This window comes from Oreochromis niloticus, linkage group LG6 (assembly GCF_001858045.2).
Source record: "Oreochromis niloticus isolate F11D_XX linkage group LG6, O_niloticus_UMD_NMBU, whole genome shotgun sequence".
Classification (NCBI taxonomy): Eukaryota; Metazoa; Chordata; class Actinopteri; order Cichliformes; family Cichlidae; genus Oreochromis; species Oreochromis niloticus.
Genome location: NC_031971.2, coordinates 38,054,467 through 38,081,239, shown reverse-complemented (window position 1 = coordinate 38,081,239; position 26,773 = coordinate 38,054,467). Strand labels below are relative to the sequence as shown.

Here is a 26,773-nt window from a genome sequence, read left to right as displayed (position 1 = left end):
AACGTTTAGCTTTAGTTTTCCATAATTTCCATGAATATACTGTTTGACTTGTTTTATGCAAACACAAGCTTCACTTTTAGCTCCTGCTGATGCGATGAAACGTTTAGGATAGTTTTGATTGTATCCTGCCAATATTTGTTCGGACCCCTCCTCCCCCTGCTGACATCATCATTAAAGGTAAGTGAGCTTCCAGAAGCTGTTGTCCTAAAACAGGGGTCTCGAACTCCAGGCCTCGGGGGCCGGTGTCCTGCAGGTTTTAGATCTCACCCTGGGTCAACACACCTGAATCAAATGATTAGTTCATTACCAGGCCTCTGGAGAACTGCAAGACATGTTGAGGAGGTCATTTAGCCATTTAAATCAGCTGTGATGGATCAAGGACACATCTAAAACCTGCAGGACACCGACCCTCGAGGCCTGGAGTTCGACACCTGTGTCCTAAAGTGTTTGTTCTTACAGGTTTATTTAGTTCCTTTCAACGTAATGATTGCCACCTTCGCTCGTACTGGTTTCTCTTTGTGCCTCATATTTCAAATTACATTGAAAAGCAATAGAATGCAAATTAGTACAAAAACTTGTATGCAATTGTTGTAAAATCTAATGATTTAAACGTGAAAGTCTGCATTTTAATCACTGATTAGAAATCCACTGTGGTGAAGCACAGAGGCAATTTTTTTTTCTTATTTGTCTCTCGGTCACTTTTCCTCCTGGTTCCAGTTTTGAACTCAGCAGATGGAAAGAGAGACTGAAATGTGTGTTAGATATTCTATATCATAAAAAACAACATTCATCTTGTTAAGGCACTTTTTCAGAGCACTCTGTGAAACCACTATGACGCATCTGTGAAAACTGAAGCTAGTGGAGAATTGTGTTGAACCTCCACTCTTAACAATGTCCAGCAGGTGGCGACTCCTCAGGCTGCAAAAAGAGATCAGATTGTACAGATTAATGTGAGATTATTTCATAATCTAGCAGTGCTGATTTTACTAGAGTTGTAGACACAGTTGATCTGACACTTTTATAGTCCCATAAGTGTTTTTGTAGCCACGTATACACCCTCCCCCACCCTGGTGGACATTAAGAAGAATGGCAGTTTAAGGCAATTCTGTGTTGGCTTGACTTTTTAGACCCAATTTGTCCAATTTTTACACAGTTTGGGAATCGCTGCTCTTATCCTGACCCTTTTAATAGGAACAAATCTCCGACAGAACCGGGCTCTGCTGCAATTTTATTTATCCCATATTCATTACAGCTGTTTAAATAACAATAAAAGTAGTAATAGAAATAAATGTAATAATTAGTCTGCTCTATCAGTGGGACCCATATATCGGCTGATATTACCTATTTACTAATATATCTGTGTCAGCATTTATAATGACCAATAAATCAAGACTGAAGAGACAGGAGAAATACCATTCAAACAGTCTGTCCACCAGAGGGCGCTCTGCAACTTTGAAACCCTACAAACCCAGCTGATCCGAGCAGACAGTGCATACACAAGTAATCAACATTAACATAAGAACTTACATTAACTTACATTTTATGTAAGAACTCATAAAATGTTAGGAAAATTTATTTGTTTTGCAACAACATATCAGATTTTAAAATGACCAAATGTTATCAGTATGAAAAACAAAACTGTCAGGCAGGCTCTACCAGCAGTGTGTTAAAGCCACTATGCCTTACCTGCAGTATTAAAGTCATCACTTTCACAGCCTGAGTGGAATTTATTCACAGTGTAATACAGCAAAAAGCTTTATTTGCAAAACACCAGAACGTCAGAGGCCAGGTTGAGCAAAATCTTTATTGACCGAGAAGAGCAACCACAAATGATGATAGAATATACAACCCCACCAGCATGCCAGCGTTTTCATAGAAACTGTACAATGTGAAGGAATGTATGGAGCAGGAATTAATAATTATCATCAGAAGAAGAAGAGGATGAGGAAGGAACAAACAGAAGCTTTACATCCATGTGTTTCGGTACAGTACGAGTTTGCTTCATATTTAATGTCACCGGTCAGTCGTGTTTTTAAAACCTTCATTCATCATTTAAATAGCGAGCATGTGTTTTCTCTTGTAGTGTCACCTGACTGTTCATGTCAGTTTTCCTCTGTCTGCGGGTGAGACCAGACGCCGCCGAGGTCTCCGGCAGCAGCAGACGGCGCCTGGCTCAGCCTCCTCCACACCTGACTGCAACCAATGAAGCGATCTGAACGAACGAGGGCGGGGGGGGGAAGAAAATAAAAATCTAAAATGTTTTTACCGTTTTTTCTCCATGTGATCGTAGTTGGTGCAAAGGCCTCTTGGCTAAAAGAAGCCAGAGTGCCAGATTAAAATTTCTCCAATTGTTAACATTCAGTTCCCTCCGATTACAGGAAGCGTTTTACGTGGAGGGGGCAGTGGGCGTGTGCAGAGCTGCCATTCAGTAACCTGTATAAACAGTCTCCACTACAACAGGGCTACAGGTGGTTATTCGTTGGTAGCGAGAGCGAGCCCTTCGTATACAGACTACTTGATCGCGAGCGCTGCTCGTGCACACAAGGCATGCTAAAAAACATTAATCGATACGTAAGGCAGCTACTTTTTATACTTTCCACTCCCTTGTTCACTTTGGCCACGCCTCCCATCTGACAGGGAGCGTGCGAGTACATTTAGGGAAGAAAAAGAGGCGGCTTAGAGCAGCTCTGAATGAATGTGTTTCGTTTCGTTTTTCTTTCAAGGCAGGTACTGGTAATCATATCAAAAGACAGCGAGCGAGTAGGTGAGCAAAAGAGCGGTTGGCGAGCGGGCAGACGGGGAGGTGGATGCTGGGGGGTGGTGCTAAGAACAGCTGATTAACTGTGGTGTGAATACAATCACATTACACAACCATTGATACCATTATATAAAAAAAGGCAAACAAAAGTTGATTGTACAGTTGCTTTTCCACATGTACTTATACTGAGAGAGGAAGACACCATTCGGGGGAGGGGGGGGAGGGGGCAGGACTTAATCTCTTGAAGCAGTGAAAAACCGGGGACAAAAACAGGAAGCAGAGGGCGGCGGGCGCGGGAGTAAGGTGCTACTTGGCACAGCTCGGTGGGGTGCGTGAGTGCATGGACAGAGGTGGGCTCGTGCGCAACCAATGAAACGTTGAGCAGGAAGGGAGGTGATGGACGGACAGACGGGGGGTTAGGTTGCTGCTACTGCTGCTGCTACTGGTGCTGACAGAGCGGGGCGGGTGGGGCGTTAAGACAGTGAGGCGTGAGATAAGGCATGAGAGCATGAAATGCACGACAAAAACAAAAAAGGCAGAAATGGCGGTGGACGTGGCAGGGATGGGAGGAGGATGAGAAGGAAGATGGAGGAGGAGGGGAGGGGCTGAGGGAATCCCTTGCGGCCCCCCCTACACCCCCAGCTCCAAACACAAAGGCCTCTTTTAGTCTTTCCAGTCTTTCTTGATGTTCAGGTTCCACTCCCAGGACAGGTGGTCGTGCTTGTCGTCGTCAGTGAACTTGGATTTGATGACGTAGTTGCCGCGGGCCAGCATGCCCTTGGGCGCCTCCTCCACCGTGGTCAGGAAGTCGTATTCAGTACCACGCGGCCCATAGCTGCCCACCATGTAGTCTGACTTGTCAACTGTCGACAAATGAGAGGAAACGTTAGATCTTTACATCACATTTACACGCCAACGCATCAGATTGAACAACGCAGGTGTTCACAGGCTGGTAATTACCAACATGTGGGCCATGAAGGCACTGCAGGGCCCGGAGGAGCCAGTTACAGCAAAAAAATAAAATAACAGCTTTATAGGACGTTAAATTTTTAAATATACGTGGATATATAATTATAAAAGATCACTATGATGGGCTGTCACGAGGTTTGACTGCACAGCAGGAGATGGAGATATTAAGAGAGGACAGCTGGACGTCAACCCAGCAGCAGGAATGCTCGTCTGTATGAGGGGGAGTAAGAGCAGCACTGCTAGAGCTCTGCAAAACAACAACCAGTGAGATACTCGTGTGTCAGAAACAGGAACACTCCCGTTCCTCCTCACAGAAACGAGCAGATACCCGTTATCTCCGCCACACTCTTGATCTGGGAAACCTTTGTGTGGATGTGCTATCCTGGAGGAGCTAGACTGAAACTGAACGGGCTGCAGGAAGCAGCTCATCCTTATTTTGGGGAGTGCTCTTGTTTCCTCTCCTGTGCACCTGTTGTCACTTCAATTTGCACCAAAAAAGGTGAGATAGATTCACAACAGTCTATTATTCCTAACTGTAATGACTTTGAGTCATTCTGTGATTCCCTTAAATTTTTATTAGAATAAAAATCCAATTAAATATTTAAAAAAGAAGCTAAACATGCAAAACACAAACATAGGCTTTAAAAAGAGCGCGAGTCTGCTGCTTTAGCTCCGTATGTAAGAAGGCGAGTGCAGCAGTCCCAGCAGCTGCGTCTCTCCTGACTTTCCTGTCTGTCTTCACTGCTCCACCATCCAAAAAAGGCAAAAATGTTCAAATAATACTTAAAATTTGTATTTTGTGAGAGGCCGTTTTCGATAACTTATAAAGCTTCAGGCCCTGAAGAAGTTCTGGATCACAGAAGGTCTCAGGATTGTTGCTTCATTGTTTTTTCAGCTTGTAACAGTGTTGTTGTGACATGAGACGTCTTATCCACTTTCACTCGCCTTACTTCAGAGCTGCTGTTACATCTGTGGTTACTCAGTATTACCCATTACTCTGTGACTCAGTATCCCCTCTGTGTGCTTAAACACTGTTTTCTGTTTCATCGTAAGGAAAAAACTTTCAAATTTACTGACAAAGAGAAACGTTTAAGTTGTGTGAGGGGTGACTGTGAGACTGAGGCCTGTACGTGTTTGAATGTAAACAGATGTGCTGTAACTGTAGCTAACGCGCAAAGGATAGACAAGATTGTTTTAAACAAGGAGCCCAAGTTAAACAGGCTCATTTTCATCTCGCTCCAAAAGAGCCTTTTTGATCCAGGAAAAAGACTTATTCCACATCAGCGGCTGGCTAGATAATCAGCCCCAAACTGACATTAACAGCTCATTTAGCAAAGTAGCAGCTGTGCATGCTTGTATATAAAAAGACTGATTAGCAGCACAGCTAATGAGCCTCTGGTTGTTGTAGGCTGCTGTTTGGCTGTTAGCACACGGTCAGCTTTACATGCAGGAGCCGCATCCAACCAGTAATGCTGATCTTCAGAGGAACTATGTCTGTAGAGACGTTTTTCACTCACTCTTCATTCCTTTCCTGAACGTCTGCTGCACGTACTTCAGCCCCGACACGATCTCCCTGTTCACCTGAGGACACAAAGACATCACATCAGACATGTGACCGTAAGACAGATCAGTTTTGGAAAGTCTATGGCACTGTGCAAAAGTCTTGAGCTGCCCCTCATTTCTTTAAACTGCTTCCAAGGAGCCAGACTTTCTTCTGACTTGATCAAAAGTTCTTGAGGCTTTCTGAAGAAAGTGGTTTTTGGACATTGGCTGCTTTTTCACTCATTTTTAGTCCCTGGACATGACCTTTTTCAGAGAAATGTTTTTTTTTTTTTTCCTGTTAAACTAATTAACCCTGAACTGTGAATAATTCAAGCCTAAAAATGCACCTAACCTGAGGGTGAACCAACATTGGGTATAAATATAACATCAACTCGTTACTGGCTGCCTCTCACAGAAACAGAATTTGGTCCCATTTCTTCTATGAAACTATGAACATGACAGGATAACACAGTCTGACAGGCATACAATACAATTTCTGCACCAAAAAGGTGATTCCCAACGTGCTTTTAGCTGAAAACTGTTTAAGCTGATAAAAAGCCTCTTTTCACCCTGTGAGCATCTACTACAACTCTCCTGCTACCAACTAATGTTTTAATGAGAGCACAGATGACCTGACACCAATTACTTTGAGATTTTGTATTTTTTGTTATTGAGTGGCTACAGATGGCTCTTTGTGGCTCTGCTTTGTAATTGTGATGTGGTTCCAGATAAATAACAATGAGTGTCTCTTGTCTTTTTGTTGCTATTTACGTCGTCTGAGCCCACATTACACCCAGTGGATTCACAGGAAGTGAGCAATATTTCCTATAGTTAATGGCAGCAATCTGCCAACAATATTTCTGTAAAATGTGCCTTAGAGGATGGCTGTCGAGTCCTGTCCAGTGACCCAAACTTCACAGATTTGAAAACATCGCTATCAGTGGAATAGTTGTACATGTGACATGTTCTGCAAATAACAAGGACAGATGCACTCATTTCTTAAACAGACCAGCAGCTCTCACCTTAAAGCTGATCTTTATTCTGTATTCTACTCCCTCCTTCAGGACAAAGGCCTGCTTCTTAAAGGCTTCCAGGTCTCCTGTGAGCAACAACAAACACAGACAAATCAATATAAGGTCCAAACTTCAGTGACAGTTCACTTCAGCATTTTTTAATTTCTATCTGTTATATGGACTAGTGCCATCGATTCATTCATGCAATCCTCTCACTCTCACGCTGATCAGTCTTCGCTAACCTGCTTAGCCGCGACCCTTCCTGTGTCGTGTCTTGCCCGCTGGCTCTTTGGCCAGGTTATTATTATTATTATTGTCTTGGATTTCATTAAGCTGCTTCCCCAACAGGGACCCGCAGGTCATGCAGATGGGGGAACTTGAACATCTTGGACTGTAGCTGTCGACAGCAGCTCTCCCTCTGCTGTGGAGATCCGTCGTGAGCTTGACAGCCACTCAAACACAAACCTGCAGCAGGTGGCGCTAAGCTGAGCTCACAAAGGCAGCAGAGGAGAACAATACCACCGTCATCAGCTGCAGTCCAAGATGAGACTTACTGGAGAGGCAGCTGAATATATGATTTCTCACAAATAAATTAGTAAGTAAAACATTTGCATATGAAAACTGGTAAAAAGCGTGAGCTAGACAGTCTGCAGGGCACAGAGCTGTTAGGACATCACATTTTACTTCACAGTGACTTTATTCGTTACCGTCTCTTTTGGCAAAAATGAATTTAAAAATAAATGTAAAACACAAATGCATGAAGGTCTAAAAATAAATAAATCATATAAAATTAAAAAGGTAAAATTACACAATTATCTAAAATACTGAGTTTTGTTTTTTTAAACCGATACAATGTTGATATTTCACAGCACAGCTGTACTGAGTGCACAGTTACTACCAAAGTACTTGTTACGCTGTGAGAATCCAGCGTAACAAGTACCAAAGCACAAGTCTTTACCCTCATGTTTCAATCTTAAAGATTCACTGAACAGATGTTATCGTAGCTCCTGTAACCATCCACCAACATCGCTTCACTCTGTAGACCTCTACAGAAACATCACTGTGAGATAAGTAGGTGTTAATTATAATGCAGATCGTCTCTTTTAGATCACAATCGTGAGGTGAAGCTCGCGAGTACAAAATGAGCTGCTTCTATTCTGAGGACTCACATACTGCTGCATACAGTGAGCTCCCACTTCAGCCTCTAAGCTTTTGTTTTACATCTAGTTTACTTAAAACAGTGTATGACCTTAGATTTTAGTACTGAGCTGTTGACTGTGACTGTATCAGTTTATATTAAAAAGAAATAAAAACGAGTGGCTCAAACTTGGAGGTTAATCGACCATAAACAATTTAAAACTGCTTTTAGAGACGTCAGGCTGTTTCACTTCACCTAAACAGGATGAAAATGTCACCGAAGCATCTTGTCTTCTGTTTTAAACGATGTGCACCTTTTACCTTTACAGCCGCACCTTCCTCTGTTATCTACCCCTTCCTGAAAGCACAGACCCAGCAGCTGACTAGTCAGATGTTGTTAGCAATATTCCCCACAGAGTGACATGACCTGAAAGCATTTACATGGAAACCATGATGGGAGCTCTTCAAATGATCTAAATACTGAGGAAAGCTGCTTCGGTGCTTCGTTATTGCCTCCCTTAGCAGAGGATACACTGACGAACGGTTCACCATCTACTACTAACAGAGAGTCTTGTTAAAAGCACAAGTTAAACTGGATCACTTCTCTAAAAGTGTCCTAATGTCTTAACAAACATGCTTTTTTTTCTGTATACACCCTGTGTGTCTGTGCTGTCCTCCTCTATCCTGTTCTATTGTTACTCTGGCACAGAAAACAAAGCTGAGATTAAAAATGTGCAGAATATAAGTGATTAAGAGAAGAGGAGACACAGGAGACATTTTTGGACAAGGAAAGCTTTTGGTCTAGAGAAAGTAAAGTTATTAGTTGTCATACTTCTACGCTACAAGCCTGTCACGCAAAAACTCACAATCCAACACCTGAATCAAACGCATATACGAGGCTCAGTATTGTGCTCAAGGACACTATGTCAGCTGGCAACTTAATAACTGACCTTCTGATTGGTACTGCATCAAATCACCCACTAATCTGTAAACCACTAATTTCATTATATCTGAATTTAAAGGTAAAATGTTTTTTTCGGAAAGTTGAGTAATTTCTTGTTTGTTTGTTTTTTAAATTACAGTCTTAAATAATCCAGATTATAACAGTTTCAGTTTTTTGCCTTAATCACGCTGCCCTGCGCAACATTTACATCCCTCCCTTTGTTTCCTACAATCAGTGAGTCCTCGGGACACTGAAATCATCTGGCAGTCCCCGTGGGAGCTGACTGCCATGCTGACCGTTGCTGCCCCGTTGTTCCCAGGCCTCTAAAAAAGGCTTTTAAACTGAGCTGTTTCTAGCATGTTCTTGCTGAGTAGAGTGTGTCCTCCTCTTCCTTTGAGTCCTCTTAAATCCAAGCTTCACAAGAAACCAACAACAAAGAAGGAAGTGAGCCCAAACTCAGAAATATTTTGAAGTTCAGACAGTTTGTGTTCCAGTTTTATTCCCTGCTCCTGAAGTACAAAAACAGACAACTTAAACTAGTCTTTGCTCCTTCTCCTTTACCTTCTTCATCCTGCAAGCTTCTTTTTATCACAGTCTCTGTGATCACAGAAGTAAGAGTCTTATGTTTTGGGCCAGTTTGTAAGTCATTTGAACCTGAAACTGTGAGGTCGCATTTTATCATCAACCTTATTAAACGTTTTGGTTCCTTCCATAAGAGAAGAAATGACTGTGCCATGAAACATCTTAAAAATATTACTTTCAGGGACCTTTTATTGAAAAGCAAAACATGTTTTATCTCCAAATACAAAGACAATGGGGACAATTCATTTTAACGTCTCCTGGGGCTTCGTTAGCCTGACAATATTCAGCTTTAAAGACAGACACATGAGCATAGCTGAGGGCTATCTGTGACTTTAAACTACAATTAATGGCAGGATTTTTGAAAAAGTCACAGTCACACTGGACTATTGTGCCTTTATTTACCGAGTGGACAGTCACAACTTTATCTGAGAAAGCAGTAAAAGCTGCAACGAGGAACAGGACAAAATGTCCTGGACTGATCCGAATCTAGGCCAGCTGGGCCCGAAGCTGAGGAGTGAGAAGATGCAGTTCAGACCTACAAGATTATAAAACTCTGGAATATTTTGCATTAACTTTTAAATTAGTGCCACGAATTTAAAAACTAAATCTAGTCTCTGTAGTTTGTCCATTTCTCTCTGCTTCTGGATGTGTCGGTAAATCTTATTAGCGTTAACAGCAGCAGATTCAGACCTTCACAGAGTAAGTGCTGCTGGATGGAAATATAATAGGCAGAGTCTGTACTGGGGGTGCAGGACAAACACTTCTGAGAGCTCTGAAACAGGATGAAAATGATTTGAAAGAAAATAATGGTGTGTGAAAATGTGATGGAACAACACGTTGTTGACTTTGGCAGCGTGGCCTCGAGTCTCGAGTCCCCCACCAACACCACTGGACCTCTGACAAGGAGATTTACTGGCCCATGAGAGAAAAAATGCATTTCAATTATTTCATAGATGGGAGCCTGGAAATTAATTTTCCCAAGGGGCAACATGAGAAACTGGAACCTGACTGTACCAATAACACGAACCTGCTCGATATTAATTTTATCTCTCTTATTAACTGTTATGGTTAATAAGATTATTTTATTTAATAAAACATAGACATTTGGTGTCCCTGTATCGATACAATACCACAACATGATACAAAATATAGTGATACTATCCAGTATAGATTTTTCACCCCACCCCTATTTGTTTGTGAGTTTGTCTCAGCAGTTTGCTTCACAGGTGACCTCATAACTCTGAATAAACTCAAGGATGCTCAATTATATCCTCTCATATTTACAATGATTTTGTTGTGGTATCAGCAGATTCCTCTAGCTTTAAACAAAATAAAAATTGAAAAAATAACTGAGGTGAGGATGTTGGTGGGACACTGAGTTATCCAGGTACTCCTGGAGTCACACACAAATGTTTTTTTCACAGTGCCAGCCACGATCCCTGCCAGCCTGCCTCTGCAGCAGGTGCACATGGGTATGAAGAAGGTCCCCAGGCAGCTGGGAAATAGCAAACAACTGAAAACCTAAAGCAGTGGACCAGAAGAGACAAACCCGGGCCACTTATTAATAATCCTTCCCCAGGTTCCCCTACAAAAACCTGCCCCCCCACCCCGCCACACACACACCTGGTGGAATTTTACTTTTAAAGGAATAGCACAAGTCTAATTAGTAACCCAGCAGTTGACAGAGGCTACAAATGGATCCGCAGCTGACCAATCAACAGTTCCAATGTGGCGCCATTAGTTATCGAACACTGAATGTTTGGATTCAATCAGAAACTTCTACTTGATTTCTGCCTGAACACAGACTCACCACAGAGGTCCAGGACCAGCGGCTCAGGAGCACTATCACAGACCAAACTCATCCGGATCACCTGGACATTGGGAACATTGGGATCTGAGACAGGATCAAAGAAACAGGTGATTCAGTACAGACATAGCAAACATGCTAAACATGTGTCTCACACTACCCAGATTACTGCTGGCTGCTCCACAGTTTATATTCATAACTTTTATTTATCCTTAAAGACATTTTAAAGTCATTTTCACATGCGGTCTGCTTAGCCCAGACATTTATAGGAGGTCTGCATGTGATGTAAGAATCAGCTACGTGTTTGAAGTGTTTGAACTCAGGGGAGCTGAAATCAGGACAGGCTGCTGTAGTTGGGACAGATTCTGCATTAATTACTCTTCAGTTTGTTCTCAGTCAACAATTCAAACTTTTCTCCTCATGGCAGGAAGCGTGCTGATCATCAGTGTTTGACGGACAACACTAGGCCACAGGTTACTATAAAGACATACAACTCCAGCTTAGTCCTGTTTTTGTTTTTTTTTAATAAAATACATAATGCATCAAACAGGGGTGTAACAGTTCAGTGACAAACCAGAAAAAAACATCTGCTTTATTGTAACACAGCACCATCTTCCTGCACTGTGACACCTACAGGCACCTCTTATGTATTGTTGAAGCAGTTAACAAGAAACACATCAGAGTAATGGACTTTCTTTGTTTATCATTAAATCAAATAAACATATTTTTTTCTGTTTTTAATTAATCACTTCTAAAGAAAAAACGAGATACAATTTGAACTGTGGTTTTGGAGAACACACACACGCACACACACTCAGACACACACAGTGTATTACCAGCCTCAGAGATCCCAGGGCCAAGCAGGGCTTCCTTATATTTGCGTAGGCTTTCGTCATCCTTATCCAGCTCATGGATCTCCTTCACTGACTTCTGGGCTGGAGGTCTGTAGTTCACTGGCTCTGGCTCTTCATTTTCAGCGGCGATAGCTGCTAGCTGCTCTGTAGTCACGTCATCGTCAGCCATGTCTGGAGAGGGAAAAATGTGAAGAGTGACGGTATAGTGAGCATGGGAAAGAAAGCAGGTGGGCAGACGTCCTATATTCTTACTAACACTTGTCTCTTGGGGAGGCAAGTGTTTTGTTGTAAACAAAAAGACAAACTCTGCTGTGTTTAGCATTTTATGTCATCTAATCTCATTTCTTTGAAGTAGTAATAATGAGAGGGGAGTCATGAACGAGGCGTCAAGCATCCCATGATGCAGTTATTTAGGTCATATGAAAACAACTGTGTTCCCTTGGCAAGGCAGACATGAGTCTGGTCTTTTTCACCTCTATTACATTCATCCAAGCAACAGCTTCACAACAGTGTACACAGCAGATGTCATGTATATTTGTTTTTCTCAGCGATGTTATCAGGGAAGATTTTCAAGGATAACAAGAACAAAGAATAACATTTGTTTCGTCCTCATAAACCTCCAAATAAGGAAGCCATCTCATTTATGTCAGGAAAGCAAGATGATCGAGTTAATCTGATGCAGAGACAATGGGTTTGTGTTTCATTTGCACAGAAACTAACTGTGTGTTCCCGTTTTAGGGAGGCTAATGCCAAAAAAATTTCCACCGCTCAAACACACAGTGTAACAAAAGCAGGAAGAGCTGTGCTTGGACCGAGAGTCTTAAAGCTCACATTAAAGTCCCCCCCTCCCACCCACAGCAAAACAGAAAAAAAACGCAGGCCCTGAATGCACCACTAGCACTCCAGCATACATCGCTTACAATTACACTTTAGTGCTGGTTGTTTATCTTTAATCACTTAAGAGCAGCCACTTTAATGTTGTAAATAATTACAGGAGCATTTTTAAAAAACCTAAAAGGCAGCTCTGCACACAACGAACTCTCAGTAATGTGGAAAAACCAGCAGAGAGAATTCAGGACGTAAACTTTGCTCAGATGCAGTGACTACTGCTTCACAGGGCTGCTCCATTATGGCAAAAAACATCCATGCCTAGACTAGACATTTAAAAGAATGTCAAGCGCATGAATGGAGCCATTTGAGGTGGTCCAGGCATCTGAACAGGACGCCTCCTGGACAACTCCAACTTCGAGAGGTGTTTCGGAGACATAGGAGGAGAATTTAAGAAACAAGATGTATTTACTGAACTTATAATATTTTACAGGGGATTTTCTTAGGATTTATGTACAATTTCAATAAAATGTTTTATTTAATAAATAGATAAATGTAACAAATAAAGGGGTACACAGCTGTGGTGGAGGACGTACAAGGTTATGTCATAGCGAGTACTCTTAAGGGAAGCTGCTGGTCCCTGCCAGCCTGCAGCCTGTACTGCAGGATGTTTGTGGTAGATATTGGACCTGCCCACCTCAGAAGACCTGCGTTAGCAGCCACAAAGACAGTGATAGCAAACCGTTCAGAGTTTGGGTGAGGGATGCTGGCAGGTGTACTCATTTGTCTTTCTTCTAGAACATGTTCGCCTATGGAAACTTGTTAGTTTTTCTCCTTCCAGGCAGACCAGGTTTTTCCATCATCTTGGTCAAAGCTGAACACGAGCGAGTCCGAGCTTTCAGGGAGGGGCGAAAGCTCACTGCTGTACAGGAAAAGGATCCAAACTGAGCAGATGTGTTTCCTCTGACTATAAAAGTTAGTGAAATAATGTCAACATGCACGATAGAAAGATCTGTTGCACCATGATCGTTTTAGTCACTATACTCTTGATTTTTTTATAATCCGTTCTTATTTATTAGGTGATATTTAACTAGGCTGGGCTTTACACGTTTTTCATAACTGATAAAAAAATTAACTGCTAAGTCAACATCACTATAATCTGCTTCAGTTAGTTCAAAAATACAGCAAACGTAGCTGTGAACTAATTGTACCTCCATCTCCACCCAGCAGTGCTCAGCCAGCAGTGTTTTAATACCTCTATGACATTCGTTTACATTTCAGCAGCAACAGATGGATTAAATGCTTCGAGTCTCCAGCCTCAGATGCAACACTGTGTAAACTGTGGCTGTAACTAAGACTGGAAGTTTTAAAAGTACTGTGGCTAATGCAAATGTCCCAAATAATTTTAGTGATTACTGATTATTGTGATACAAATCGTAAGTTTGCGTTTGTCTCCATACTTCTCTCTTCTCTTATGAACTGCCTAAACTAGCAGGCATCATAGAAATATCTATAAGCAGCACAGAGGTAAACTATGCGAGGAGCCGCAGCCATAAACATGCCTGAGCAGGAGCCAAAATCCTGCTCAAATTTTCCTCTTTTCTATTCCTTACAAATCCACCATTATATATACACAATTTCTTGCACCTGAAGGAACCAAGAACGTGTGACTAAAGTAAGACTTCAAGAACATCTGCAAAATGTGATTATTATCTGCTGGTTGCACAAATTCTCCTTAATCAAGCAGAACCTTTAAACACCTAACTTTTATTTTACTGAGGTCAAGTTCATGTTGTGACTTCAGATATACCTCCACTCAATAAAAATAAAATGCATTATTAGAGCCATGTACAATGATAAAAAACCTGTTGGTTTTTTTAAAATAAAATCTTCATTTGAGTTCATGTTTTGCATAACTAAACTGCAGATTAAACTGAGGTAAAATTTAGATCACGGTTACTCGATGAGGAGTGAAACTCCTGGCATTAACTCTTAGCTTTTTATTTATATTTTTGGTTTGCATGGTCTCCCTGTTATGAAATTCTTCTAAAAGCTAAATATTTTTTCCCACTGAGCACCTGGGCAAGTACATCAGTCTTTTACTGGTAGCTTGTATATTTTATTGTCTCACACAAGGCTAATTTAATCCCTTTATATACTGCTATCTTATTCTGTGAAACCATATAATAATTTATTAGTAAATTTAAATATTTAAAAAAAAAATTTAAAAACGTGTGTAGTGGAGTAAATCCAGTACCCCTCTTTAGACTTACCCTGCTGCTATAAAGAGAGACTGGCTGCTGTCAGCCTGCAGCAAAGTTTACAAGAAATCTGCCAGATTTAAAGCTCTAGTTGTTTATCTTCAGCTTTCATTTCATCTTCTTCTTAATATACTTGTGCTGCCGCTGTTTAGTCCTCTCAGGTCAAAGTCATCAGTGACAAACCCCACCCTCACCTTCACTTTAACTGTAGGAAAATCTCCATTTACTTTATTCTCCAAAGTTTGGTCAATCTGGCAACACAGAAAGTGATCATTCTGACACAGTTTTACGCAGAGTGTGAGCCTAAAGAGCCGTGATGTGACTGATGTGTTATTTTTCTTCTGCTCACTTTTATAACTGATGGTTGGTTGGTTCAATAAATGTGTACTTAAACTTCGTTACACTGAGGCTCTGTTTAATCAGAAGGTCAGTGGATTGATTTCCTCCAGTCCATCTGCTGAAGATACCGAACCTCGAGTTGACCCTGATGCATTCATCAGAAGGTCAGAAGGTGTGTGTGTGTGTGTGTGCGTGTGCGCATGTCAGATAAAAGGTGCTTTTGTGCAGAGCGCTGCATGAATGTCTGTGTGTGATTAGGTGCTTAATTTGAGTGCACAAATTAAGCAGAAAGGTGCTATATGAGTACCAGTCCATTCACCATTTAAGAGAAAGCAAAACAATCTACAACTGTCCACTTTAGCTCATACTGGGCTGTATGTAACCTAACTAAAATAAATTGGCCACCCCTGATTTTGACCTTGAGTTGCATTTTGAGTGAGCTGTCAACCACACAACTCAAGTGAATAAATTTTAGGATATTCACTTTGTATTTTTATTAATAAAAGCACAAATGTACCACTGCCTGCTCAGCCACTTTTTCTCCACACAGTGAGGATAAAATATTTCTATTTAACCTAATATGATTAAATTTGGACAACCGAATATGTTTTCATGAGGAGTAAGGACACCTGTAACGTCAATACCTCACGGGATTAGCAGAGGTCTGAAATATGGAACAGTCACATTTTCAGATAGTAGAAGTTACCTTTCAAATGAACTATCGTGCATGCGTTTAAGCACTACGGTTCTCCTGTCACAAGCTTTTCCATTTGAGCAAACATTCAATAAAAAGGTTAAAAGTTTAATTTCTGGCAAGCTGATAAATGTATTTTAGAATTAAATAAATTAGTATAATAATATTTGTGCTTTTATTTGAGGAAAGCTAAAAAAATTCCATGTTTTATGAATGTCTAAAAGATAGTATCCTCGTGTGTTTTCACTTTCAACAGTTCACGTGCTCTCACAGGACATGATGTAAGAAGTTAATAAAAGTGATATTAAGAAGACTCCCCTTGTGCTGTCATGCCAAATATTAACATTAGGACATTTCATGAGTGGACTAGAACCCAGTTTGACAGACCCGCCCCACACAGCCTTCAGCAGGCTCACAAACAGGACGGGAAGCTTAAAGAAACTTCAATTTCACAAACAGAGGAAGCAAGCGGGAGCCTGTAGCCTCATCAGCGCAGTGTGTCACTATCGTTTACATCCTCTGTTTGGTGTTGAGTTCTCTTGAGTTCATCTATTTTTGTATCAAACACTAAGAACAACAACCTGCAGGGCAACAGCCAATCCAGACTGTTACCCCTGCAAACCTCATGCAAACATTAAATATAAATTAAAAACAGAATTTAACAGAGACATGGAGGTTTCCGCCTGCTGTAATTTTGAGCAGCAATATTATGAAAATTACCGGCGACTGGTGCTACCCCTTTGTTGCCTTGTTCTTAGGTTATCGCATTCACAAGATTTTCAGAAAACTTAACCTCTGACATTCAGGTTGAGTTCACTGAGATATGCATATAGATAATACCTATAGTAATAATTTGAAGCTCCGAGGTCGCCTCATTCTCGAGTTATCGCATTCACAAACTTAGGTGTCCGTACTGCCCGCCCGCACAGCAGGGAGACAACAATACCCTGCAAACAACAATGTTTTGCTCATGGACGATGATGTCAGGGATCAACGATGGTCAAGGTTAATGTTTGTTATGCATTTCTGTGCATGTTAGTCAGCGACCGTGTGCCTGTGTATGTGTCTGTCTGTTTAATGCCATCTGTAATTGCTTTTTAAAGAATCATCCAGATGTTACAACATGTTCAGAACCTGCCGACGGCCTACATGTTAATAATTACTGTTAATAATAATTTACTATCCAAAATAACAGCCCCACGTCAGTGCTTAAAGTTTTGCGGACCCCATGTATAGTTTTACAGACCTGCAAGATAAAAAAATAAAAAACCTTTATTTGTTTTTGTTTTTTAACTATAAATACAAATTAATTTAATGTGTATAACATTATTTATGTTTTATACTCATCTAAATCTGAAAAACAATGTTACAAAAGCCTTGAAATAAATCTAGTCTAGTACACCCTGGGCTGCTGCCAGTTTAATTAAGTTAACAGTTAATCTGCATAAATAGGCTTTTATTCTAACTTCTATAGCTTTAACATGGATTTTTCTCTGTGTAAGGCAAACGGTGGCGTATGCGAGGAGCTGAAAGTTTGCTTTATGTCATGTTTGCGCTGGTTGTTGATGTGGATAGACGAAGTACTCACACCAGCTGTTTATCAGAAAGGTTTTAATAGTTTTGGACCAGAGAAACGTGTTTTTTCTTTCACTGCAGCTGAATTCACTGTCTCGGTAACAGCGCCGCCTCCCCGCTTTTCACCACGTGTCTGTAGACAGACTGTGGCTCCACGTTAAACTGTGACAGCATCATCTCCACAGCTGCTGTTGTGTTTTCAGTCTTTTTGTTGAGAAATGTAGGAACTACCTGGCCTGAATCTTCTAATACTCCACGTCACTATTTCATGTCTATTTTAGTCACAAACGTGGATGACATGCTTACAAAGCACTGAAGCAAAGAAGTTACAATGAGGACTTTTTATAATCAAATGGTTTGCATTAATCAATAAATCTGGATAATTTTCTTCAAAGACTAACATATAAGAAAAATCTGAGCCTGACCTACACAAAAACTGGGAATATAAAATGTCTTGTAGGAGCAGTCGAAAATAAGTGAGCCAAACTCTTCTCAGCTTTGAGGTGAACATCTTAAGCGACTACCAATGTGAGCGAATTATACCACTGATTGATTTATCACTGGGTGGTAAATACATTAGTGGGTTACCTAAGCAACCAGAGTCTGCAATGTCCACCAATGCAACCAACAACCTGGACACAATGAGCAAATATATGTGAACTGGGCTTCATAGGTGCTACTATATAACCATTTAAATGAGAAATAACATGTTTATAAAATAAATATCTTTTTATAAATATCTTTTTTTCTTTACAGCTTTTGTGGAGTTGGAAATACAGACTGACCTCCTTGTATTATTAATGTGTAATTTATTTGCCAAAGAGAAATTATGAAATATATTAAATAATATTTTGTCATTTGTCTTTTGCATTTATTGAATTTCTTTCTTTTTTCATCCACTGGGGTTTTTAAGTAGTTTAAATGTGTTCTGTTAGTGGACCAACAGTAGCACTGAGGAGAGAACAATTATGGGGACCTGCATTAACTGTGCACCCACCTTACCAAATCTGTCAACACTCCTGTTTTTCCCAGTTTCTCCCATATTTTAGGACCATCCACAACAGCCTCACATTTTAAAGCTTTTCGTGTTTTCTGTGTTTAAATAATATTGCACAAGCTGCCAGACTATCTATGAAACAGTCTACACATAGAATGCATAAAAACTGCAAACTATTTCAGCACATCTATCAAAGCAATCTGATTCTCATTGGTCCAACCTCAGCGTAGACAAACCAGGTAAGGGTTAAACAAACTAACTGCTACCTTAGCTGTCTGACTACTTTAAGTCTCTTTAGTGCAAAGATTCAGTAAAGAGCGATATATCTGGCTCTTCAGACGTGCTTAGCAGGTAATTATAGGGCTGCACGATTAATCGTTAAAAAAATCGCGATCTCGATTCATACTTATGTGCGCTCTCATTTCCAAATGACAACGATTTTTAAAAAAAAAGAAAAAAAAAGAAAAAAAAAAGACGACGACGATTGTACCGCATTTTGATCCGGGACGTAATCTGCATGAAAACAAGCGCTCCCTCTTCCTGCTCAACAAATGACAAGGGCGGAGCCTTATACCACGTGATACAGAAGCTGTGCCGTGATGCTCAAATTGGCAGGGAAAAAACAACGGAGAACACGTCAGGGATGACGAGAAAGAGACAGGAGAAAATTTGTCCCGGTCAACCACCCAAACATCAATAACGGGAACCTTATACAGCGCTTCCCTATACACGTCGAACTCCCGCAGGCACAAAGAAATTACGGAGGCTATTACTTATCACCTGACCAAAGATATATCAACACTGTGCAAAACGAGGGATTTAGGAAAATGATCAACACCCTAGACAAACGCTACACAGTGCCGTCCCGCAACTATTTTTCTATTGTTGCACTACCTGTTCTATACACGCAGTGTCCAGCAACGGTGGAGACAGAATTTCAAGCAGTACAACATTTTGCGGCAACCACAAAATGTGAGGCATTTATTGTTTTTATGTTTATTTATTGTTTTTATGTTCAGTTTCAACTGTTACGAAGTTGATGTGCAGTTAATAAGTGCAATAAATATTTATATTGGAAAAGAAAATCGTGAGAGAATCGTGATCTCAATTCTAAGCAAAAAAATCGTGATTCTCATTTTATGCAAAATCGTGCAGCCCTAGGTAATTATTAAATTTGGTACAGTTTGAAAGAAATTAAATCGAACTGAGCTTTATAACACATTAAGTTAGTCTTCAACAATGTATAAATGAAACATAAAACAAAAATGGTGCCCTCTATCAACCAAAGTAGTGTCACCAAAATTATTTCACACATCACAGTCAGGTGAATATGCTACAACAGGTAAACTGAAAGTCTTTAGATCTCCAGAAAGTCTTATAATTTCCAACTGTTGCAGCATTTCCCTTTGTATGATCTGAGAAGATCTGAGTTCCTGTATCGATTTGACATCACTGAAATGGCGGTACACTCGTGTTCAATCCAGCCATGCTGCACGCCATACACAAGCCAACAGTTTGTTAACAGCTGAAAGGGACTCCAGCTACATTCAAGAACAGCAAAGACGGGGAATGAGATGCTCCAAGGGAGTAGCTGTGTCTGCTGCTTTAAAGAAAGACTTTCGCTGTGTGGGCGTGAGTTTGTTTCTCTGCTGTGAAAACGTTAACGCCAACAAGTAAAAAGTCAACAAACCGGCGCCAAAGTGCCATTACATCTATCTGACCTTCATAATGGGCAGCCTGTTAATGAGTAACTCCATCTGCAAAGAATTTAAGTTTTGTTAAAGTGTATAGAGCCTAACAGATGATTATTTATTATTTAGGTTCATCATCAAATCATTTCACACTCTATACACATCTGACAGAAGAATGAACCTATATAAACCTATATAAAGGCTCACTTAGAGAGAAGTGATAAGAATACTATAATATATCATGCAATCTCTAAATCGTATACTTTTTAGTTCATAAACCAGTTCCTGAAAGGTCTGACTGTGATTTTGTCGTTTGTAATCTAGATAAGTTTAATCCCAGATGAACAGAGTAAGAACAACATACACTAAAAACAAAGTGTGACTGTTCTTTTTGTGGGGCTTTTTTTAACGTATTGATCTCTAACTGACACACAGAATTAATAGTTCGTTGGTCAAAGTGTGTTATTGTTTGCCTTAGGCAGGCATATAAACACAAAGACTTTCAGAGTTTCCTATATTTATTTTTCCTGCATTAAATTAAATTAAAAACAAAAGAGCTCTTTAAATGAAATTTAATGAACGTATGTTTATTTTAAAGATAATATCACGGATCTTTGCAAATTTTCCTCAATTATGTAATATCCGCGAGAGAACCCAGATGAACCGCAGCTGCCATGGTGATAAAATAGTAAATATATCTGTCATTATTAGCCGGCTAAGAAACCTCTTTTTGACAGCACGGCAGTTTACGCACGCCACTGGTTCATTAGCCTGAACGATTAAACTCATTAATACTGAACAATGTGGCTCAACTTTTCCTGCCGCCCCCCCTCTCACAGGGTGGGACTGAGGAGAGAGACAAGTGGCTAGCTCGTTAACCGCTGGGAACAATTCAGCCGAGCTAACCGGAGCCTGCAGCTAACATTAGCATGACAAGTTATCATCAGCTGACGGGAGCGGGCGCGACAACGGAGCGGCTTCACGGACGCGCGCCGGTTATGGTTGCTCTAGAGAGGGCGTTAGAAGCTGTCTTCGAAGCTGGAGACGCTTACCTTTAAATTAAATGCAGTAGTGTTTTCAGGAGCCTTTGCAGTAAGTGCGTTCGTTGCTCTCTGGGCTCTCCTGCAAGTATGGCGAACAAGGGGGCGCCGCCCCGTGCGACGCCCGCGCGTCACGTTTCCGGGAGCGTGTCTGCGGCGCGCACGCCCTACGTAGTTGACGCGCTTTCAATGTTAAAAGCTTGTGTTTAGTTTTGGGTTCAGTGGGATAGTTTCGCTCTGCTGTCACACCTTGTACTGTGATAAAAGGTACAGAGGATAACGGTACAGAGGACAGAGGACATTTGTCGTGATAAATGTCCTGTATTTAAAACTCAACTGTGTATTAAAAAAACACTGTGATTGCTTGTAAAACCCCTTGAAGTACATGTTTGTTTGTCTGATTTAAAATCTTTTGTGTCTGCAGCGGCAAATTCTTACAAAACCTACACCTTCTGATAATTTTTTAATCATATATAATATGTAATACGGGTGTAATAAACCATAACTTCACTATAAATCTTGTTTATTACCAATTTATGTGTTCTTTCCATCTAATTCAATTAGTTGTTTTCTGCTTCTTCTTCTTCTTTTCATTTTTTTTTTTTTTGGCCTTTTCCTGGTCTCTTTGGTAATGGCCAAAAATAAAAGTCATTATTATTTATTAATAACCAAGGACCAGTGCCTCGGGGCACTGACTGCAAACACTGTTCCCTTAGTCTTCAGTGAGGCAGGGACAGGCCTCCCCCTGAGGATCTTGAGATATGCATTATTGCATATCTGCAGCTGAAAGATGTAGAAGTTGTAAAGCCACTAATGGCCTTAAAACTAATTATCAGTTACATCAATTCTATAACATTCTGGAAGCCAGTGTACAGATGCAAAAATGAGTGCAGGAAGTAAAAAGGCTTTTGCAGTAGTGTAGACATGAAGAAATACAAGTCTTGTCTTGAATTTTTTTTACATTTTTATAAAATTATAAGATAAAACATGACTACATTAGTTTCACGGTGTGATGCTGAAAGATATCAGTTATGGAAACGAATTATCGAGTAATTTGAATAATTCAATTATAAAAAATTCTTAATACAAATTCTTTGCTTCGATGCTCTGTTTAAGGCACGGCTCACGCCACTGTCGCCATGGAAATGTGAAACATTTGCGACTTAAAAACAGACCTGAAATGGTACTCAGGAGCAGCGTGTGAAGAAAATGTTTGACAATGTTAAGCCCACACACACTGATAACACAACAGCAGCAGTGAGGATGACGCTGATGCAGTTTACACACACGCTGCGAAGAGCAAAGAGGCGGAGCCGGTACAGAGAAGGTGAGCTCAGGTGGAGCGAGAGAAAACATGCTTCTAGTGTCCAAAACAGCAGCTCTGTTCCTGTAATCAGCAATAAAAGATTTACTGGGAAGTAAAGGTAAACTCTTGTCTTAGAGTTCATATACACCATATTTTATTAGACCTTTTGAATGTACCTTAAGTTATTTATGCATTCTTCCACTTAATTGTGTTTTTGTTTAAATTTAATTTAATTTGCACATTAATACAAAGGGTTTAGTTGTCCTTCTTGACGAATGTTTGCATTAAAACATTGCAATTTCTAAAATGGAACCCAAGGAGTTCATTTTGAAAAACCTGCACCCCCCCCCTTTGTATATTTAGTTTTGCTCATTAATAAGAGAAAAGTATTTCCTATCCAATTACTTGATTAAATAATCGAGATTACTCTATTTCTAAAATAATTGGTTGCTGCAGCCCTAATGTCAGTTCAGCTGTACTGAAGATATGAGAGACCACCAAAAAGGAGCAAAGACAATATGAAGAGGTACAAGCAGCAAGATCAAGATGTTGATCCTGTATGAGGAAGAGTACCAATGGTAGGCACTTTGGCAGGTAATTCATTGTGTGGTGCTTTGAGAATGCACCATTACAAAGACAAAGGCTTTAGTTTAGTATATGGATTGAGTAGTTGGCCTGAGCATGGCCAGTCAACATTTGGCACCACTGTGAGGAGTCTAAGAAGACGAGAGACGTTTTTCTAAAGATGACTCAATATCATGAATTTATGTACAAAATCCTTTAAACGTGTCCATGTGTCAAATATACAGTACTGAGTGACAGAACCAGTGTACATTAAAATGCAACTTTTTTTGTTTTTAAATTTACATTCAGCAGTCTGTCATTCAACCATGTTTATACAAAAAAAACAGAGAACAAAGATTCTCATTACAGGTTTAAGGCAACAACAGTTCCTGAATCCTGATAACATGGTTTTATGTTTATAAAAAGAGAAATTTTGAAAATAACACCAAAAAACAAGAAATGGTCCATACAAAATGTCTTTAAAACACAAGGGTCTGATCCATCACATCTGATTAGCCACAAAAAAGAAAAAAAAAGAAAATGATAAAAGGAAGGGGAGCGTCATCCCATCAGAGTCCTTTTAACTGGTGTCCATCTTGCACTAAGAAAGAAAAAAAAAAAAAGAAACCGATTAGAAAATTGTGTTAGCACAATTTAACACAGCATTAACACAGTAACACAGCATTACCCAAATAATTAATGAAACTGATTTTATGCAGCCTGATTACATACTTCAGCATTATAGGCATCCAACTGGGCATCAAGCTCCTCTGCAGAAAGCTGGGGTCTGTTTCCTCCTCCCCTCCCGCGGCCTCTGAAACCTCCACCGCCTCCACCACCACCACCACCACCACCTCGCCGCCTTTCAACCCTGGGCTGACCGAGCCTAGTCCGATCAAAACCTTTGTTTAAGCTGCAAACCGATAAAAAGAAAGAGGGTTACTCCAGAGAACCTGTAACAGCCTAACAAGCTCCCCCCACCCAGATAAATGGAAGAAAACTGATGGAATTTGTTGTGGATTTTGTAATAAATCACTTATCAAATCTCAAAATCCTTGTAATACATAAATTGATTTTTTTGCTGCTTAACATCGTAACCCATTTGCCATGCCTATATGATAATTAACCCATCAACCTTGATTTACAACCCTGGATCCTTTTAAGTATGAAAACAAACAAACAAACAAACAAAAAAACCATACCCCTGTGTATTCTGTCTGTTCTGTGTGTCGAATTCTGAAGTGGCTTGTTGGATTTTCATAGGCCGACCTGGAAAAAAAAAAAAGTATACAAGTATAAATTTAGTTAGATACCATTAACAGTTTACGCAACACCCATGTGCACACGCATAAACAAGAGAACAAGCATGGGAACAAATCCTCACCATCAAGCGGGACGCCGTTATAGTGCTTCATGGCTTTCAGTGCATCTGCCTTATTTACAAAGTGGACGTCTGCGGTTCCTTTACTGCGACCAGACCGATCATAGTGTATAGATGCCTTCTTCAACGCTCCAAACTCAGCAAACAGCTCCTAAAAAGTAAAATCTGGAAAATCAGTGACATTCCTCGGTGTCTGAGGTGAGCAAAATAGAACTGTGCTTAGATAATTACCCTGATATCAGAATCAGAGACACCGAAGTCCAGATTGGAAATCAGCAGCTTGCCGCCGTTTCCTCCACCATTTCCTCCGCCGTTTCCACCACTGTTTCCAGCACGTCCACCAACATGCTCCTCAAACATATCATGCTGCCATTTATCAGGCAACTCTCTGGGCTGTGGAGACAAAAAAAATAAAATACAGGCTTGGTTTGTGTTTTCTTCAAGGAAACTCAGAGTGCTATTATAATGGCTTAAAGCACTTGAATGTTGAATGTCTGAAGGCTATAGAAAAAGATAATCTAATAACTAATTTATGGTCATTACTCCCTATAAACATCACGGGAATCAGGCTAGAGGCATCATCCAGGTCTTCACAGGAGGAGTCCATTCAAAAGGGATCTTTCTTCAGTGCCTGAAAACACTCTTCTTTCCACAGAGGAGGTGAGAGTAAGGCAGCGAGTTTCCACAGGTTGGAAAAAGCCCCATGTTAATTATGCGGCCAAAAAAAAATAAGCAAGGGCCCCACTTTGAAGCAGTTTTGACAGAAGGCAAAAAAAAAAAAATAGTTTGGTAGACAGGATTTCGGCTCCTTTTGCTAGAGCAGGCCATAAAATGCTGACAAAGCCAAAAAACAGCAACAACAACAACAACAAAAAAACACTCCAGCGAGGGTAAAACATCCGCATCAAGTCCCTCAGAGTCCATGCTGGTTCAGCTTCAGCTCCTAGCTTCTCCTGTTACTGTTAACTGAACCATGCTAGTTTCCGGAAGTCCGTTATCACGTAATTACACCTTTAATGACGCATTTTAAAATACATTTCCAACATTTTAACCATTTTCACAATTTCAACCGCGTTTCTTCCATACCCTCGTGTACGGCGTGGATCTGTTGTTTCGGTTGAAGTTGCTCTGTCGGCCCCGCGCCGGCCTCGACGGCCCGCCGCCTCGACCTGAGCCTCCAGCCCGGGCGAATGTTCCTCTCCCGCGGCTTCCACCTCCGCCGCTGCCTCCTTTCTTGCTCATCTTAATAATGTCGTCCAGAGACATGTCCATCTTATCACCCATGGCGCTGTTCAAATTTCACCGACAAAGAAGACAGACAAAGGCTACCGACTAAGCGTGCAGAGGAGGCTGTTTATAAGCTACCGGCGGCGCAATGTTGAAATCGACGGAAATGACGTCAGAAGTAAGCTTCGCTGACACAGAAGCTCCGCCTTTTGAAAAAAAAAAACTTTATTGAACAGAAATAATAAAAGATGTAAATGAATATGTGGTATTTTCTATATTTAAAAGATGAGTATGAAATATAATATTTTAAAATTTCTAAAACACAATGAAGTATCAAAAACCGTTTTGCTTGACATAAGCAGGACAGATTTAAACAGAGAATTCAGTTCAGTTTTATTTGCATAGCACAAAATCACAGCAACAGTTGCCTCAAGCACTGAGAATAAAATCTACAAAAGACATATCAAAGGTTCAATTTCTGACCATGAAGACTACAAAAATTGAAAACTAATATTTGGCAGGGAATATCGTAAATAAAGGTGCTCAAAGCTTATGGCCATCAAAAGACTTTTAAAAATATGATTTAGGAGGAGAGTTCAAGGAGTTTTCACTGAATCCACAAGCCCTAACTTTTTATGGTTTGGTTGATGGCAAAAGTATTTGATACCATGATGATGGACGTCAAGGGCCTTGTGTTGGCATCTGAGACAGTTCTGCTTTGTAGCTCCAGACACAAACGTTCTTTAAAAGCAATCAGTAAAATGTTTAAAGTGATTCTAAAAATATAGGGAGCCAGTGAAGAGAAGCCAGAATCAGAAATATTTGGATAAACTGTTTTGACTCATTCTTATACAGTATTCTTCATTTAACTGTTATATGTAAGTGTTAGATATTTTTTAAAATAAAACAAAAAATAAAACTGAAATATCGCTTTGTGAATGTTTATGAAAAGTTAAATTCAAGTCAACATTTTAAAAGAAACAACATGAGTAATAAGAAGAGGTAGAGTTAATATGACAGAAGAACACAAATGAATAAGAAGTTCTTTTTCTTACCGGGATTAAACACAGCAGAAAAAAAGGAATCAAACTTTTGAAAATTAGAATTATGTTATATTAGAAAATCCACTCTGATGTAAATTATGATTTTTTTTTCTCATGCAATTTAATAGTCTAACATTTTCCAAACACAAAAAGCACCAATTTTATACATGCAAATAAAATCTGAGATCGTGTACTAGCTGCATTTTCACTGTTACTGCTGAA

At 40.2% G+C, this 26,773-nt stretch overlaps 2 protein-coding genes across 2 annotated transcripts; both read right to left on the bottom strand.

Annotated features, from left to right (window-relative positions):
* Positions 1-1,785: 1,785 nt before the first annotated feature.
* Positions 1,786-21,197, bottom strand: LOC100702903 (rho GDP-dissociation inhibitor 1). The gene is made up of 6 exons (XM_003447978.5): positions 21,043-21,197; positions 11,588-11,776; positions 10,755-10,838; positions 6,292-6,368; positions 5,245-5,308; positions 1,786-3,621 (listed from the first exon to the last, which is right to left on the bottom strand). The coding sequence occupies exons 2-6, from the start codon at positions 11,772-11,774 to the stop codon at positions 3,422-3,424; spliced, it is 612 nt and encodes a 203-aa protein (XP_003448026.1). The 5' UTR covers positions 11,775-11,776; positions 21,043-21,197; the 3' UTR covers positions 1,786-3,421.
* Positions 21,198-23,070: 1,873 nt separating this feature from the next.
* LOC100709252 (THO complex subunit 4) lies at positions 23,071-25,680 on the bottom strand. Its single transcript, XM_013273066.3, has 6 exons — positions 25,368-25,680; positions 24,513-24,674; positions 24,285-24,432; positions 24,103-24,169; positions 23,633-23,813; positions 23,071-23,501 (listed from the first exon to the last, which is right to left on the bottom strand). The coding sequence occupies exons 1-6, from the start codon at positions 25,563-25,565 to the stop codon at positions 23,481-23,483; spliced, it is 777 nt and encodes a 258-aa protein (XP_013128520.2). The 5' UTR covers positions 25,566-25,680; the 3' UTR covers positions 23,071-23,480.
* Between the last annotated feature and the right edge of the window lie 1,093 nt (positions 25,681-26,773).

Coding starts and splice junctions, on each gene's coding strand:
- LOC100709252 (XM_013273066.3), bottom strand. CDS start 25,565: ATGGGTGATAAGATGGACATGTCTCTGGACGACATTATTAAGATGAGC. Junction 24,433..24,512: donor TCTCTGATTCTGATATCAGG/GTAATTATCTAA, acceptor TTTACTTTTTAG/GAGCTGTTTGCTGAGTTTGG. Junction 23,502..23,632: donor TGGATGCCTATAATGCTGAA/GTATGTAATCAG, acceptor TTTCTTTCTTAG/TGCAAGATGGACACCAGTTA.
- LOC100702903 (XM_003447978.5), bottom strand. CDS start 11,774: ATGGCTGACGATGACGTGACTACAGAGCAGCTAGCAGCTATCGCCGCT. Junction 10,839..11,587: donor CCCTGGGATCTCTGAGGCTG/GTAATACACTGT, acceptor ATCCTGTCTCAG/ATCCCAATGTTCCCAATGTC. Junction 6,369..10,754: donor GCTGGTCCTGGACCTCTGTG/GTGAGTCTGTGT, acceptor TGTTGCTCACAG/GAGACCTGGAAGCCTTTAAG.